The sequence below is a fragment of the Staurois parvus genome, unplaced genomic scaffold (assembly GCF_062004578.1).
Source record: "Staurois parvus isolate SC_StPar_1 unplaced genomic scaffold, SC_StPar_1.0 ptg000715l, whole genome shotgun sequence".
Lineage (NCBI taxonomy): Eukaryota > Metazoa > Chordata > Amphibia > Anura > Ranidae > Staurois > Staurois parvus.
In genome coordinates this window covers 5,270,868-5,288,271 of record NW_028318511.1, presented here as the reverse complement: position 1 = coordinate 5,288,271, position 17,404 = coordinate 5,270,868, and the positions used below count along the sequence as shown (strand labels likewise).

At 38.8% G+C, this 17,404-nt stretch overlaps 1 protein-coding gene across 1 annotated transcript in view; it reads right to left on the bottom strand.

Annotated features, from left to right (window-relative positions):
• Positions 1-17,404, bottom strand: part of MUC6 (mucin 6, oligomeric mucus/gel-forming) — a 78,885-nt gene that overhangs the window by 49,257 nt on the left and 12,224 nt on the right. Inside the window, exons 7-11 of the mRNA XM_089653508.1 lie at positions 14,411-14,498; positions 12,974-13,083; positions 12,687-12,894; positions 7,557-7,679; positions 4,573-4,693 (exon numbers count right to left, since the gene is read on the bottom strand). Of these exons, the coding sequence (XP_089509634.1) occupies positions 4,573-4,693; positions 7,557-7,679; positions 12,687-12,894; positions 12,974-13,083; positions 14,411-14,498 (650 nt within the window). The remainder of the gene's footprint in view (positions 1-4,572; positions 4,694-7,556; positions 7,680-12,686; positions 12,895-12,973; positions 13,084-14,410; positions 14,499-17,404) is intronic.

Below are 17,404 nucleotides of genomic sequence, written 5' to 3'. Positions count from 1 at the left end.
CCATTTGGAAACTCGGGCACTGCCTGAGGGCCTGGGGTCAGTAGGGGGCCCTATGAGATGCCCCTGGTACCTTTTTCAAAGGCTTTTTTTGAGTTTGGGCAAGGACACAGGGGCCCCATGATCCCCTATTACCCAGGGGTCCCATGAGTTGCCAGTCTGCCCCTGCATACAGCACATATGAAAACATAAACAACAGCTTAGATATAGAGAATAGCATTGTCTCTGATAAGCCTCCTATACTATAAAATGGTTTGCTGACAAACCCGCTAGATGCGTGTCAGGTTTTTCCAATCTCTGTTTATATGTGAGATGTCCCCTTTTTTCCTGTCCCACTGGCTATTCAAGGAGAACAAATGAAATCTCACAGGGACCCTTGGGGAACAAATAAAATGTCTCAGAGACAGGGACACAGACATTAAAAAAAGGGTTGCAATCCTTCTTAAATATACAGTACTAAACTTCCTTTTATTGTCATATGTCTCCCTGTTGAAGAGCTAAACCTCACTCCCTTTGACAATAATCATGCAGAAAGTGAAAGGATATTTAGCCACTAGCATCAAAAATAGCAGCAAAAACTTCAGCACTTTCTACATCATTAATGCCACATTCACACTTGTGAATGGGCCAGACACTGATTACATGTGAGAACCCTAATGGGCGTTCCCAGCAATTAGCTGTGGGACACAGCCCCATTTAAAGCAATAGGAGGCTGCTAGCTCCCATAGCTAAACATAGCCGCTCACATGTAATCACTCATGTAACAATCCCCTGTGAGTGACTGTCTGCATCCAGCCTGTAATCAACTGTGGGAGCCTACACAATGCTTTCAATGGGGCTGCGTCCCACAACTGGGGTTCTTACATGTAAACGATGTCAGGTCCTTTCACAAGTGTGAATGTGGCCTAACCCGGAAACAAGTGCAGGGATCTGAATTTCAGACTTCCCTCTAACTTTACTTGCTGCATTCTTGATCCAGGCCCATTGCAAATTACTGATGGGGAGACAGGCAGACAACAAGTATTTGCAGAATGAGCTCAGCACTGACAGCTTCTATATTTCTTTTATAGATCTCTTGATTGAAAGATGCTGGTGACACTTCTATATTCTGTATGTCACATGAACCTAACCAATTATTTCTATTCTTCAGAAATTTATGAAGACATGATTCTGTGCTGATCTGGTGTAAAATTAATGCCCTTACGTTGCTCAATGGACAATCATGGGTAATTGACTATGATGGGAACATTACACAGACAGACGTATCAAGTCTTTAAACCTAATAATACACAGGCATTTATTGGAATTCACATGGTAGTTGTCCATAACTCACACTTGCCATGCAAAGGGGAGATTAGGATACTTTTCACTAGTTGTCACAGTAGATTCTGATGTGACACAGATAAGTAGGTTTTTATGTAATGACTGATTGTGAAATGTACGGATAAGCTGACACGTGATTGCTACTAGACAAAGCAGCAAATTATGCAGCAATTAGAATTATTTGGCCAGCTCTATTTGCCATCTCGTGGTGTGGTCCTTTTATTGTAGTTTTGTATTTGCAGTGCTGCCCTTATTTCCCAGTATAGTGATTCACCTTCATAAAAAAACTGGTACTGTGTATTATGTTTAAAGCACTACTGCGGCCATATATAGAGCTGTATATTTTTTATATTCCCATACTTTAAAAGAACCTCTTATTCACAATAAGTCTAACATGTGGTTTTGTTATTAGCCATTTCAAGAGTATATAGAGCCAAATCTTTTTGTGAATAGTGATGAGAACCCCTGATTGGTATCCATTACTGTCTTTATCTCCGTTAGACATTTACTTTTTCTATTTGCCCTGGTAGCTGCTTTCACTGAGACTAATTCTGAGGGAGAATCCATTTTTTAATGCAAAAGAGTTTTCATTAGTGTTAAACGGGTATAAACTTACAACAGCGATGCTGAAAAAGACATGCACCTATGTTGTACATATGCAAGAATCCAACATTTTGAGTTGCCTCCAAAACAGGAATAGAAGAGAACATTTCCAGTGGCAACACCTGATCCAGTGACATCTGTTTAATATGGAATTTCTCTCACTTTGGAGAGATTTCCTCTCACTTCATGTTGTGTGCACAGGGCAGGAACAGAAGGGACACCTCCCCAATTGGGACACAATGGCAAAAAAAACACCCTGAACATATGATATTTCAAAATGGGAAAAAAAAGTTTCTAGTTTAGATATACATTAAAGGGAGACCCTCTACCAATACAATCTGGAGAAGTATGGCCATAACGTTTTTGGTTATACTTCCCTTTTGGGTCTCAGGAGAAGAGTCAACTACAGTGCAGAGCTGTGCTACATTTGGGAAGGATCCCGATAGTATTGTTTTGGGGTAAGGCTGAGAGCCAGCTGCGCCATCTCCCTCCCCAACTTGGTGCTCCAGTGAGTGCTAGAGAAGCAGAGCACAGTGCAGGGACTGACAGTCACTGTTCTCCAATACGAGCTGACTGATCATTGGCTATGTAATCTGTCAGCTCTCTGTCTTAGAGCCTGCATGTTGCAGTGTCACATGGAGGTGAATATGTAAGTTTGTGGGTTTTTTTGTAACTGTAATTCTCCATTAAATACAGATTTCACCCATGGTACTAATGTAACAGAGCATTGAAGAGACACTGGAGGAGATTTAGTAAAACTGGTGAACTCAGAATCTGGTGCAGCTGTGCATGGTGCCAATTAGCTTCTAACTTCAACTTGTTCAATTAAACTTTGGCAAGAAAACCTGCAAGCTGATTGGTTTCTATGCAGAGCTGCACCCATTTTAGTAAATAACCCCTATTGCCTCCACATTTTACCCAGTCTGCTAAACACATGCTTGCAATCTGTCCAAGATGTTCTGACAGCAGCAGTCTCTGCTGCAGCAAGTTGATCTGCCTAAGAGGAGCTCTCATCACTGTCATTCTGTCAGAAAATCAACAGTTTCAGGGGTGCTGGAGTCTTAGGAATCTGGGTCTCTAGCACCAGCTAACTCCCCATCCCTACTTCATCAATCTCTTAATCCTACTGGTAGAAATATCTAAAAAAAAAAGGAAGTGATACATGCAAGATAGTTCATTTTTAGTTGTGTGGTAAATTTCAATTTGAATTGTTGCTTCTTTGCTTCGTAACCAGATATTTGATCAACAGAGCAACTTAGAAAAGACAGGTAAACATGCAAAAGAAGCTAGCGCCATAACTGCTAGATGGTAAAGCAACATATTCATTTAAAATGGTTCATGTTTGTCGTATTAAAAACAAAATATGTATTGTACAAGAAAATAGAAATGTATAAAGAAACACTATGTGGGACATTTATGAAGAAAATTAGCAATGTGAAAGATTTGCAGTGTATATGATTCCTGTGTATCTGAATTCTTGGATAGCCGACTGTGACATACTGTATTTGCAAGGTCTGTGGCAGATGTATTATTAAAGACAAGACAGACTTGCATTTTAAACAGATGCATAAATAAGAAGTAGTAAACGTCAGATTTTATTTGAAGCATTTTGCAGAGCAGAGTAGGAACTGGACAGATAGAGATTACTTTGATGCAGTTAGCCAGATAAACCAACTGCCTACCAGGCATTTTTACCCAACTTTTGGGGTTTTTTTTTGTGGTGAAAATGAAAACATTTTGAATAAAATTGTGTTTTTCTTTGTTTCTGCTATAACATTTTGTAAATAAATAATCTTCCTACACAAATTAATGCTACATGTCTTTGGTAAAAATTACGTAAATCAGTGTTTATTATTTAGTTGGTAGGAAAGTTATAGAGTCCAAAACAATGGTGTATATCTAAAAATTGATAAATCCTGATGTACTGATGGTTGATCTCATTTCTTGAGGCCCAAAAACACCAGGACAGTACAAATACCCCCAAAATGACTGATTTTCAGAAAATAGACAGTCTGACAGTCTGAGGTGTTTAGTAAGAGGCATGGCGAGTTTTTTGACGTTGTAATTTTTTGCCATAATTTTGTAGAAAAAGAAGAAATGCAAAAAACATTTTGCACAATTTTTTTACATACTGTCATCAATGCAGTACAGCATCATCATATAACAAGTGCAGCGTTGAACAGGGATAATGACTGGCAACAATATGTAATTTGTGGGGTTTTTTTTATTACCTGCCTCTTGAGGATTGAACACAAGTTCTTCTTTTGTTCCCCAAGCCACTTAGTTATCACTTTTGCCTTATGGCAAGAAGCTCCATCATGCTGGAAAAGGCATTTCTCATCACCAACTTTAGAGCAGCCAAAGGACAAATTTGGGACTATTACCTTAGTGTTGCCTTGCTGCGTTAAATAATTCATAAATGTCCTTCTACTTTACTACATATGCCTAACTAAAAGTGTGGTTATAACAATTTGATCTTTCTGCCAAGTGAAACAAAATGTGGCGCAAATCATAAAGCATCAATCAAGTCAGAGGGCCAACACCTGCTCCAATTGTGTAACTGTCTGACTGAAAGATGTCAACTCAGAATGAAACAATATTACACAATGGATGGGGAAACTTCCTCATTTGTTTAGTTTGCTTGCTCACCAAACACTGCAGTCAGTACGAATGTGTTCCCCAGGATTGTAGATTTGTCCATTAAAAAAACAAGGGCAGTCGCTGAGTAGGACACAGGTGTTGTCTTTAGACAGGTCATCAAGGATAGTTCCTACAAAAGGAATAAGATGTTCATATCATTTTTTTATCTGATGCAATGTATCTAAACTGTAAGAAACAAAAGTATCTATGGTATCAATAGAAAACAAATTACAGCTTTTTTTAGTTGTTCTTCCATTTTCCTTCAACTGGCGAAATGATTCATGAAAATGTAGTGGCGGTATACCTACTGGTAAATCTATATATTGAGTATGTGTTACAGCCTTAGAGATAGTGGAAGAAGTGCTGCATAACAATGTTTAAAGCATAGTACACATTATTAGAAAATCGGACGATCATCTAATTTCCCCCAAATGTTCATACCATGCTTAAAACGAGAATGCCATTCATTGTACAAAAATTCTCAAATGACAGAGGACAACTACATAACTATGTTCCAGGGCAGATCAGTGTTTCCAGTCATGAGTGGTCTTGCTCATTTAGTTTTATTAAGGATGAATACTGTACTAGCTAAATGAAAATCATTTGTTCTACTTACGACAACATTTTCCAATAAGTCCCTCTGGACAGTTGACAATGGCACTTGAAAGCAGTACGCTAACAAACAGATATTGGAGCGATTGTTCTGAATACGGATATTTTGGTCCAATTTCCAATAATATGTATTAGTCCTAATATTAGCAGACTTCACCAGTATTACACTATTTTATAAAATGAAATGCTCTGTCACTTTTGGAGCAATCAATGCATTGGACTTATTAACAAAGTTATAGGAAATCTTCACACGTCAGCAAATTGCAGTGCAGTTTACTGTGAATGACACTACAGCAAAATAAGGGATCAATTTATCAACATTGTCACCCAAAATTTATACAACTTTCATTCAAGATTCACCCAATTACCATTTAAGATTCAAATGGGAAAATGTATGAATTTTGGGTAAACATTGTGTGAATCTTGGGTGATAAGACTGATAAATAGAACCTTTAAGCTCCATGCACACTTGCGGTTTTTAAGCTTCTAGAAGCTATTAGCAAATTTAGTTCTGCTTTTAGAAGCTAAATTGTGTTATCTTGTGTGTCCATGCACACTACTTTAGGCTATTAGCATTTTTTTGAGCTTCAGCTTCCAAATGCAGAAAAAAAAAAACGTTTTTGTAGAGTTTCTTTTAGCGTTTTCCAGCAGAAAAAAGCGCTAAATGCTTCTGAACGCTACTAAAACATTACTATAAAACGTTATTACCAATGTTTTGTTATTCAGCATTTTTCCCAATTTTTTATTAGCTTAAAAAAACCACTAGTGTGCATGGAGCCTAAAACATCACAGCTGAGTTGCAGCTCTTTGCAATGCATAATGCAATGTGGTGCATTGCATTGTAAAAAACGTTTTAGGTACAGTTTCTAGTGTACAGTACTGGGGTGCATTGGCAGCCCATTTATAATAAAGGAGCTGCCTTAATACAATGCATGTTAACCCATATTGTGTTTCTGCATAGCAAAAAGTGAACTTGGAGTCAGAACACGCATGCATATAAGGACTCCTAGTCTACATACTTTTTCCAGTTCAGAGACTCAACAACTAAGTGGACCAGCATAACAACATTTGCAAAATAACAGGTCAGCACATTTGACAGCCCCTATATTTCTCCCATGGCATGCCTTTGCCCTTTAAAGTGGCTTTAGCTTAACCCAATTAAAGCGGAGTTCCACCCAAAAGTGGAAGCTCTGCTTTTCTGCCTCCTCTCTCCCTCCGCTGCCACATTTGTCAACTTTTGGGGGGGGGTGGGGAGCAGGTACCTGGTTTTGACAGGTACCCACTTCCACTTCAGGCTTAGAAGTTCTGCACCCCCCCGCAGCCCTCTGGGACACTTCCAAGGTCCCATAGGACTGCAGCCCATTCACAAGGTGCAGTTCTTTTTGCACATGCGCAGTAGGAAGCTGCTAGTTTTCCTTAGTCAAGATGGCGGAGCCAGCAACAGGAAGATAATTGAAAAATCGTCTCAGGGTGAGGACACCACTAGATGCATGGACATGTAAGTGCCCTACTATCAAAAGTCAGCAGCCACAGCATTTGTAGCTGTTGACCTTAAACTTTTATTTGGGGCGGTGGCGGGACCGGAACTCCTCTTTAAGTTTCCATCCAAACAGTAATATTGTACAGCAGGACTTTCTCAAGAGAAAAATTTAAAAAATATATTTGGCCAGGACAGCATAACATCACTAATTGTGATGAAGCCAAAAAAATATATTGCGGTTGTGGCGAGAACTGCAATTTCTGGGGCTAACCTATAACCTGGGATGTAGTAAAGGTTCAAAAAGCCATACTGCTGGAGCTCCATGGCTTTTTGCTTTGATTTATTTATTCTTTAAATGGAGAAGATAGGTTCTCAGACTGTATAGATAATTGCTGGTAACAGGGCAAACCCAATGGGCCACAGCAAGTTGTAGATCAATGCTTTTCTGTTCCATTACCCTCATATAATACTTTTTGTGCAAAAAGACATTTCAAGTTTGGTATATTACATGGCTAGCATGACCTAATTTCCTAGTCAAGTTACTTTTGTCCTCACCTGTGAGTATAAGTTGGTTGTTATGTCAAACATCCCAAATATCTTTATAATATATTTCAGCTATGGCTTGGGCTAGGATTTATTCCATACATTCCAGCTAAAACATTGAAGACTGCTGTGCGATCTAACATGTATTAAAATTTGCTGGAATTCAAAGATCCCCTGGTTTTAGACTGTTTTCTATTGTATCTAAGATGTGCTACAGTCAGGCTAGGCTGGGCCTTTGAAAAAGCGCTGGAAAAAAGTAAGTTCATGGAGCAGGAGAATGAGTTGTGTGCATATAGTCATGTGAATTTGGATAGTGCAGAACTCTTTATTCTCTGTCATTTCATACTATCCAATTTACCTGGTGGGCAGAAGCAGCCGTAAACACAGTGTGAATTACATGTGTATTGAGGGTTTGAACAAGTGGGGCTGCAGGGACTCGCACATTCATCATAAAGCTGATTGGATGGACATGTGCCCACGGCTAAAAAGCAAAAAGGAAAGAAAAGAATATGGATAATACACATCAGTAGAGCATAGTTTTATTATATATAGTATTATAGCATAAATCAATGTTTTTGCAAGTATTTTGGAACCATTGAAAGTGTATCTAAATTCAAAATTACAAATGTAGTATATTGCAGCTTAACAGCCTACATGTGATGGCTACATTAGTTTGCTTTTTGCAGAATTTTTAACTTTTTTGCATCTGGTGCTAGTAATACACTTCCTGTCATAGAGAGCCAATACTTACTCACTGTACTATATCTATGGTGAAACTGTGTGATTACATGAGCACAAAAATTCTTTTAGGACTACAGAACACCCACTTTCATCTTAACAATGTATCATTGTAGAAGCATGCTTTCCCACACTGTAATCTGTGTGCTTCTTCTAGAAAGGTACAGTGTAGTACATGGTAAATGGGCAGTTTGTGATCTTGCTCTTCCTTAAGTAAGCATAAATGATGTTCTCCTGTGATTTATAATGGGCTTTGTTACAAAAAGAAAGAAATGTGACTTTCTAGATGCAAACAGCACAGCAGAATGGGTTCATAGAAGGGTCCATGTGAACATCCCATTTCTAGTAGGGGGTTCAAGGATTATTTAAATTGTTTCAAGTACTAAAAGGGAGCAAATATCTAAAATTTTCACTTGACTCTGTTATAGAAATAGAAGGGAAGTTGTCCAATGAGGACACTTATTCAAGAGAAGACATCCCCTTCTTTGTAGCTTAGTGGACCACATAATAATGTAAAAGTGTCCTTGTAGTGTAAAGCAGGCCATATACTGTTTTTTGGTTCAGCCAGCAAGCCAAAAAAAAAACAGATTCCTACACCCAAACAATTTCCACCATTCACACAAAATAGGTGGATGAAAGAATTAACCCTCCCATGACAACTGCAGCTACTAATAGAGGGAAAATTTTCCACAAGCCCTATCATCAGAAGCTGATCAAACAGCCACAAACTGATCAAAATTTGGCCGATTTTCCATTTGTGAATGGCTAGGTTAACTCATGCTCTATCTCCTTACAATGTCATGTGCTACACTATATCTGCAAGGCATTTAATATTGCGATGACATGTATAATACCTATTATCCTCTTGGATAGAAACCTGCTGAGATGTTTTCAACCTTGCAGCCTGTGTAGAACTGCTATATCTTATATCCCCCCATACCTATAGTGAATCTAAGGTTACTCCTCGGTCATTACACGTATCACAGCATTCACATTGTGAAATATACCCATATAATAGTCTAAGATAAAAAGGCAGACGAGCTCATTTTTCCAGATATATAAGAGTAATCAGTCCATTGTAATGCGATAAAAAGTCACATATTTAATGACCTCTGTGTATTTTAATGACATTATTATTTATCTCTGTAGTAAGGATACTGATTTTGAATTGTATCATGTTTAACTGGTATCAGCTTGAAATAAACAACTAAAATAATTTTTTAATTCCCCATCTGGCAAGCACATTTTAATCATCACCCTTCCTACAAATTACTGGGTCATTAAATAATTATAGGCATTTCACTTTTTGATAGAAGAAATAGTACAAGTCTGATATAACATATCTTCGCTTCATTGCTCAAAAATGCAAACTCTTCCCTACTGTTTTTTGGAAAGGTAAGGGTTTTCCTGTTGAGACTTGTATCTCCTTTGTGCATGGACCCAAATTCTCACTGGCACACATTCAAAATCTTATGGAAAGCCTTCCCAAGAGATGAGAGATTGTTATAGCTACAACAGGGGGAAGGATGGATTGGAGGATAGGTGAAAAATCCAAAATAATACCCATGGTTTTGGATTGGCAAGTGCAACAGACTCATACATATGTGATTGTCAAGGTGTCGCAAACTTGTGACTTTTTTTCTAGGTTTCCAAAATGATAGTTTCTTGGCTGGATCTAGCATCTCTACATTCTACATCACTGACCCAGAACATGTATGAGGCAATTGAAGTAAGAACCTACATACATACCTATGGTCAGTGACTTTAGAGGTATTGAAGCCAATTAGGACCAGATTTTCATCATTGTAGCCTGTAGCCTAGCAATGCCAGCTATACCCCTTTGCTAGTACATGTTGTATTACCTCCTTTACATTTTACCAAAGGCATGTCCTTGTTTTCCTGGCTCTAACCTGGCCTAAAATATTGTGGTAACAGATATACAATATGAGGTGAATATTTCAACTGTAAAAATGGAAGGAAAAACGTGTGGCCAATAATTATACAGGAAAAGTCTACTGTGCTTAATGGTAAATCCAGACCTAAAACCAATAAAATAGCCTGACAGACAGGCAAATACATATTCAGAAAGAGACTTCAGATGGATCATTTCTCAGTACAGCATTCCTTTGACCTTTCGTCTGATGAGCCACCATATCCTTTCCCCTATATCAGAGAATGACTATTACTATTAATGTTCTGTTTGTTTGCCCTTTTTTCTCTAAGTATCAAATGCAGAAATCTGTGATGCAAAGAAAGAGGCAAAGAAAAATTAGTTTTAATCATTGTATGTGGATACAGTGTAGGCTGACATGTATCCAACTCTGTGAAAGAAAAACAATATGCTCTTTATGTTGCCCATAGCTATGAACTTTTGGACCAAAATTGCAGTCCATTTTCTGAATGGCTTGAAGTGTCACTGACTTTGAGGAAATCAGTAATGCTTACTGAGGAATTTAGCCTAAGCAAATACACTTATCACGGCAGTGGGCTTGGTGAGAACACATTCCAAATTCTCCCTTGTAAATTTTTGTATGTACCGAAAATAGACAGAGCTTTATGGCCAGTCAGTTATCTTCTGCATGATTGTGTTTCATTTCATCAGCAGATGGTGCTACAATTCTGCTGTTCCCAAGTAAAAGTACAGCAAGCATCCCCAAATCCGAAGAATCAGTGCGCTGAATTGTGAGGACTAAGACTCATGTACACTGCAGCTCCTAAACTGACGTTCAGAAGCTTTTCTGCATTTTTTCAGCAGCCCCGGAACGCTTCCTAATGTTTTCCTATGTGTCCATGTGCACATAGTAATTTACAGTTGTGTACAGGCAGCTGAGTTTACAGTAGTTTTTTTTAATGCACCAAACTTGCATTCAGGAGTAGATTTTACTGGCGATTCAATGCTTGTAAACGCGCGTAAACGTGGTTAACCATATAACCTTATAAGCATTTGCGTTTATAAGCGCATTAAGATCATGACACTTCAGAATTCAATGCCGAAGTTTAGTAATTTGTGGAGAGACAATACAACACAAAACGAATTATTTAGTGTGATGGTATGTATCCCATGTCTTGCACACTGCTGCTTATTGTAAAAATCCTCCCTTCATACAGTCTTCATAGTTGTTGGATATTGCCCTGAGCATCTATCTCTTGGTGCTATGGGTTAACAGCACATGCTGCTAGTGTGATGAGTTTACTATTACTCTCCCAGAATGCATTGTGTTCTGTGAATGGAGGAAGAGTGTATGAATGACAGAATATTCACTGCCCATTCACAAAACAGATTGCATTCTGGGAAAAAGAGGTCTCTGAATAGTGGAGAAGGCAGAAGGGGATGGGTGAGCGACACAACTTCTATTGTACTGCTGATATTGAGAAGAGTTGAGCCACTTGCCTGTCCCCTTATGCCCTCTTTGCCATTCAGAGAAACCTTACTACTATTCTTACTACTAATGCAATATTTTCTGTGAAGGGGCAGTGCAGGTTGTGTCATTCACTTACTCCTCCTCCATTCATATTCGATGCATCGTGGGAGAATATTAGTAAAAGCTTACTGAATGGCGAATGGGGCATTACACATCACTTTGGTGTTTAGTACTCTATCACTCAAAAATTCTAAACTTCAGGTTTAGCATTATAGTAAAAACAGCAGCATTCCATAGTTAAAGTGATTCTAAAGCCAAAGGGTTTTTTTTTTTACCTTAATGCATTATCTGCATTAAGGTAAAAAGATCTTCCACTAGTTGTTCCCTCCACCCCTCTCCCAAAACATTTACCCGAGTCCTATATCTATGCAGCAGTTTGCCCATCTACACCAGCACTGCTTCTTTATCTACCCTCTCTCAGGCTCAGAAGCAGTAGCATTAGCAATTGGCTCCTGCTGCACTCAATCAAGCTGAGAGCGGTGGTCAGGGCTGAGTTAGATACACATAGCCCAGCTCAGGATTGAACCCGCGCAAATGTCTCCATAGCAAGCTTGCTATGAGAGCACTCAGAGAAGAGGAGGAGCCAAGATCATGGGCGGGGGACCCCAGTAACTGATAATTGGGGACACTCTGTGCAAAACCATTGCACAGAGCAGGTAAGTATGATATGTTTGTAATTAAAATAAAAATAAAAAAAGCTTTAATTTCAGAGAAAGGGGCTTTAAAACATTTCCTGAAGTATTTAGCTGTAAAATTATGTAAGAAGGTGTAACTCATCTACTGGAGAGCATATAAGGGCACTTTTAATTTTTCCTAGCTGAGCCAATGACAGCTGTAGAGATGGAGCAAAAGGACCACATGTGGCCCTTAAACACCAGTCTGACATACCTGAATTCAGGAAAGTAGAAAATGCGACTTCCTGTTATAACACAGAAAAGATTTTGGAGGAAAATTAAATATACTAAAGCTACCTTATGCTAGTAGAATTTTTTTTTTAAAAATCCATTTTAAGAACATTCATTCTATGTTCTAATCTTGGTGGGGTCAAATCGACATGCCATAATGATAAAATCTCAAGAAGCAGGATGGAATATTTTTCATGAACAATTGAATTTCTAACAGTGTTTTTGTTCAGGAAAATCCAACCAAGATCAAATGTCAAAAGCAAACATTTTTTGAAATACTTTTGAACATTAGTCAAGTCATAGATGTACTGGGGAGAATCTTGACATGAATGTTCCTATGAATCTCTGTTCAAAGGTCCACAAGGGTATGGCCAGCGTAAACATGCCACATCTTTTTTGGGAGGTTGTTCCTAGAGTACTCACAGCAGAGGTTCTTGGTCCTCCAGTTGTTGAGTGGCTGTGAGCACAAGGCACACCTTGTAGAGTACTCTGAAAGTGTTGCACAGGCACAGTTTCTCTCCCCTGGAATGTCACATTCCTGCAGGTCTTGCTGGCATCTTTTAAGAAAAGGAATTTTGGATACCATACAAGTGGCAGATACCAGATCCAGAAGATCATAACACTCAGTTAGCTAGAAGAAAGGCAAATAAAATTCAGTTAATTGTTTTATACCACTGCAAATAAGAAGGTTAATTAAAAAGTCAACTTACATATCGATGATTGTTTAACATGTTTATCTGTGGAGCCTGAGGAGGGCAAATTTCATTTGGGTCATCCATCTGCTGCAAACTGGCGTACTGATAAGGAGTCAACATTTTTCCTGTAAAACACAATAAGGAGGATTATTTACTATGAATAGGAATGTGTACATTCTCCTGTGCTAAAAGTTTACATTGCTAGTAATATACCACATTGCAATAAATGAAACATGTACTGTATAAATAAATTTGAACAAATGTACTATGTAATATGCAAAAGTTTATGCATGGGCCTTTTTAAGCAAGTTCCACATTTGTATTTATTTAGGGCCATTTTGTTGTCTTTCTTAAGTGTTTTTCAAGCTCTGTCAAGAAATTAACATTTAAGAGTATTTTTTTTAAAGTAGAACGAAAGGCAAAACTTATTTTTGCATTTTGGATAAAGTAAGGGAGGGTTATAACCCCTGTCTGTTTGTTTTTTTTTGCCCTTTGTGTCCTATTAGGGATTTTTGTGAGAATCTCACAGTGTGCAATGAAATTAGAGTAAGTGATTTCAGTAACACGGAGGAATCTGTGCAACCGTGGAATACTGAAGGTAAGGCTGGAGTTCAGTTTTAATTCAACCAGAAAAGCAGGAAAGGACTGGGCTGGGGGAAGGGTAGCATCTGTCCTCTGGGCCAGTCCTAATAACATGTTTTGGACTGGTGGCACTGAGTAAACATGCATCACTATTCAGACATAAATTTGCACCACAGTCAGTGATGGAGTTATATAGCTCCCCATTCAAACCTGTAATTATTTATTTATTTCAGGTACTTATATAGCACCATCAATTTACATAGCGCTTTACATATATATTGTACATTCACATCAGTCCCTAACTCTCAAGGGGGTACAATCAGAGGTCCCTAACTTACATTCATACATACACATACTAGGGACAATTTAGATAGGATTCAATTAACCTACCAGCATGTCTTTGGAGTGTGGGAGGAAACCAGAATACCCAGAGGAAACCCATCCAGGCACAGGGAGAACATACAAACTCCAGACAGGTGGTGCTGTGGTTGGGATTCGAACCATCGGCCCAGATACTGCGAGGTGGAAGTGCTAACCATTTATCCACTATACTGCCCGTTAACCTATAATGACAGTGTCTGCTAAAGGGAAGTCTTCCAGCACCAGCTTCCTTTGCAACTTTGAGATATCATGTGAGGAAATGCCAAGAGCCACAAAGAAAACTGAATCTGCAAAATGTGAATCTGCTCTTATCATTAAGGGGCCACTTGGTTGTATTTACTCCACAGGCAAAAGGCTCTCAGTCCCTTCCTGCAGGAAGCACTGGTCCCTGCTGTGACTATCACTGTCAGTTTAAAACAGTACCTGGTGTACATGTAGTTTGATTTATGACCAAAAGGTTGTATATCATAAATGATCTGGGAAACTTACCATTAACCACAAAGTCATCCATGTGGACACCATTGAAGTTCCCACAAAGTCCACATGTTCTATTCATGTAATTTCTGTCCACTTCCACCTATTTATATAGAAACAAATTTAGAGTGGGACTTTCAAAATATTATTAATAGCAGCATTCTGGATTTACATTGGAATAATTAAATGCCCATATGAACTGATTCCCCATGTACCCTCTGTTATCTGCCATGGGTAGCTTACAGTAGAGTGAACATATTTGGACTGATTTACTGAAAAAGTTAAAGGAATTGAGTATCCAATGATATGGAGAAGAAATAAGTAAAAATGACATTTCTTTTCACATGGCTGGATACCTGAAATGAATATTCACATTATGCACTGTATGAAGTTTCTCAATTTCTTTACTGAATCAACCTAATTCTCTAACAAGGCAGGTATGTACAGACATTCAGAGCCCTGTAGTGGACATCCACCAGTGGTTGATACCCACACTAGAGGATATTCTGTCTAATAATGAGGGTGTTGCTTTGTAATATATTATTGGATTGCAAATATGAATGCAATTAGATAATAACTGGCAATAATAATCATTGTTGTTAGATAAAGCTTGTTTCCTCTTTAATTACATGTGGACATGAGGCAGTAGCTATTGATTCAGACATAAGGATTTATGTTAGTTTCCTATTAGATGTTTACATTAAGGATGGACGTTGGAAAAATCTATAGGGGTTGATTTACTGAAGGAAAAAAACACTGTTCACTTTGCAAGTGAATTTGCATTGTGCAAGGGAATTTTGCGCGGAATTTAGTTAATGTGGTGCTGTTTGCAAAAAACACCAAATCACATTCAAGGAAAACTAAAAACAGCATTTTTGTTTGCACATAATTGGATGATGGAAGTCAGCAGAACTTCACCTCATTTATTAAGCTTTGTGGAAATTTTCCTTGCAAAATGCAAGAATGCCAACCAACACCCTAGCCTTTTGTTTTTGAGGGAACAAGCAATTGTGTGGGTTAAAGTTTTTGTTTTTGGTTAATAAATGCATTACATAGTTGATTATCACCAGTGTCAAATATGTCATCTACACTGCATGAACATTGGGTGAAACATGTCGGTGTATTTATATTTGAAAAATTTCTCCTTCACTTGCATCTGATGTCCGTGACACATCTCAACTTCGGCATTAAAAGAGCTGAAATACTAAAGGCAAAATAGCCATTCACTTTGCAAGGGAATTTTCCTCAGAGATTAGTCAATATGGTGAAATTTCACTTCGCAAAGAATACCCAATCCCCTGCAAGGAAATTTAAGAAAGTAGCATTTTTGCATGCACATGACTGGATGATGGAAGTCAACAGAGCTTCATCTCACTTACTAAGCTTTGGGGCCAATTCTCTTTCAAAGTGAACAGCCTATTTGCCTTTGGTAAATCAACCCCAAAATGTCAATAAAGATTTAATCCTGAAACACTTTTCTTTTGTGCTTGGTAATTCAGTAAACATTTCCTATTTAATGCTGTTTCCTATTCTGTAGGTTTAAAAACCTGAGAATAGTAGTCTAATAGTCTAAACACATCCTCATAGTACAAGGTGTCCCAAAAGTTGCCATACATGTATGGAGACTTTTGGGATACCCTGTACTTTGAACAAATAAAAAATGTTTTGATACATTATTATTATTATTATTATTATACAGTATTTATAAAGCGCCAATAGTTCGCTCAGCGCTGTACATTACAAAGGGGGACAGAACATGTGACAGAACAATACCAATACAATGTGATACACGAGGGGTTCGAGGGCCCTGCTCTTTCGAGCTTACAATCTAGGAGGGAGGGGATGGTGGCACAGGAGGAGATAGCTGTGGGGGATGGAGTGGTAGGAAGAGTGGAGGAGATCGGCAAGTTAGCAGGGGGTGGGGTAGGCTTCCCTGAAGAGATGGGTTTTCAGGGTGCGCCTAAAGGAGAGGAGAGTAGGTGATAATCTGATGGGTTGGGGCAGGGAGTTCCAGAGGATGGGTGACACCCTGGAGAAGTCCTGGAGGCGGGCATGGGAGGAGGAGACCAGGGAACTAGAGAGAAGGAGGTCTTGTGAGGAGCGGAGTGTGCGTGCTGGGCGGTACTTGGATATTAGGTCAGTGATGTAGTTTGGGGCAATATGGTGGACAGCTTTGTACGTCAGCGTTAGAATTTTGAATTTGATCCGTTGCGCAATCGGAAGCCAGTGGAGGGATTGGCAGAGGGGGGTGGCGGAGACAGAGCGGTTGGAAAGGTGAATGAGTCTGGCAGCCGTATTCAGGATCGACTGAAGCGGGGATAGCCAGCGGTGAGGCAGGCCAGTGAGGAGGGAGTTGCAGTAGTCGAGTCGTGATATGATGAGAGAGTGGATGAGCTGTTTAGTGGTTTCTGGGGTTAGGAACCATAATAAACTTTGATTAATCTGGAACATAGCTGGGTTTTTAAGAACCTTTAAATTTTACATTTATATAAAATATATATTGGAAATAAGGAAAATCTTTGAATATGTGTGTTACTTAATCCATGGCCATTAGATTCTGAGCCATTAGCTGAAAGAAGGAATTTGTATTTATTGTTGTCAAATCACTAAACCATTATCACATGCAGTTCTAAAAAAAATCATCATCATAATGACAAACATTCTAGCTCTTCCCGGTCTATTCAAAACTAAAAGATTTGTTAGTTGGAAATGGACTTTAAAGCAACCTTGTCAAGTTTTAAAAATATGCTGCAAAAGTTCAAGTGAAGAGGTTAATCGATCGATTGATTGAATAATCATCGCTCTGGCATCCCATGCCTCCTGCTTCTATTCTGATCCAGAGCTGCAGCCTCTGCCAGAGTGTCCCTGTTTCCTCCGCAGCACTGTGGTAGCTTTCTCTGACCCCTATAACATGACAGGACAAAGTCCTGATATGTCAAAAGTTGGAACCAGAGTGACGGAGGATACAAACATCCAAAGCTCCCAGTTGTTGAACAGTTTATACTGATT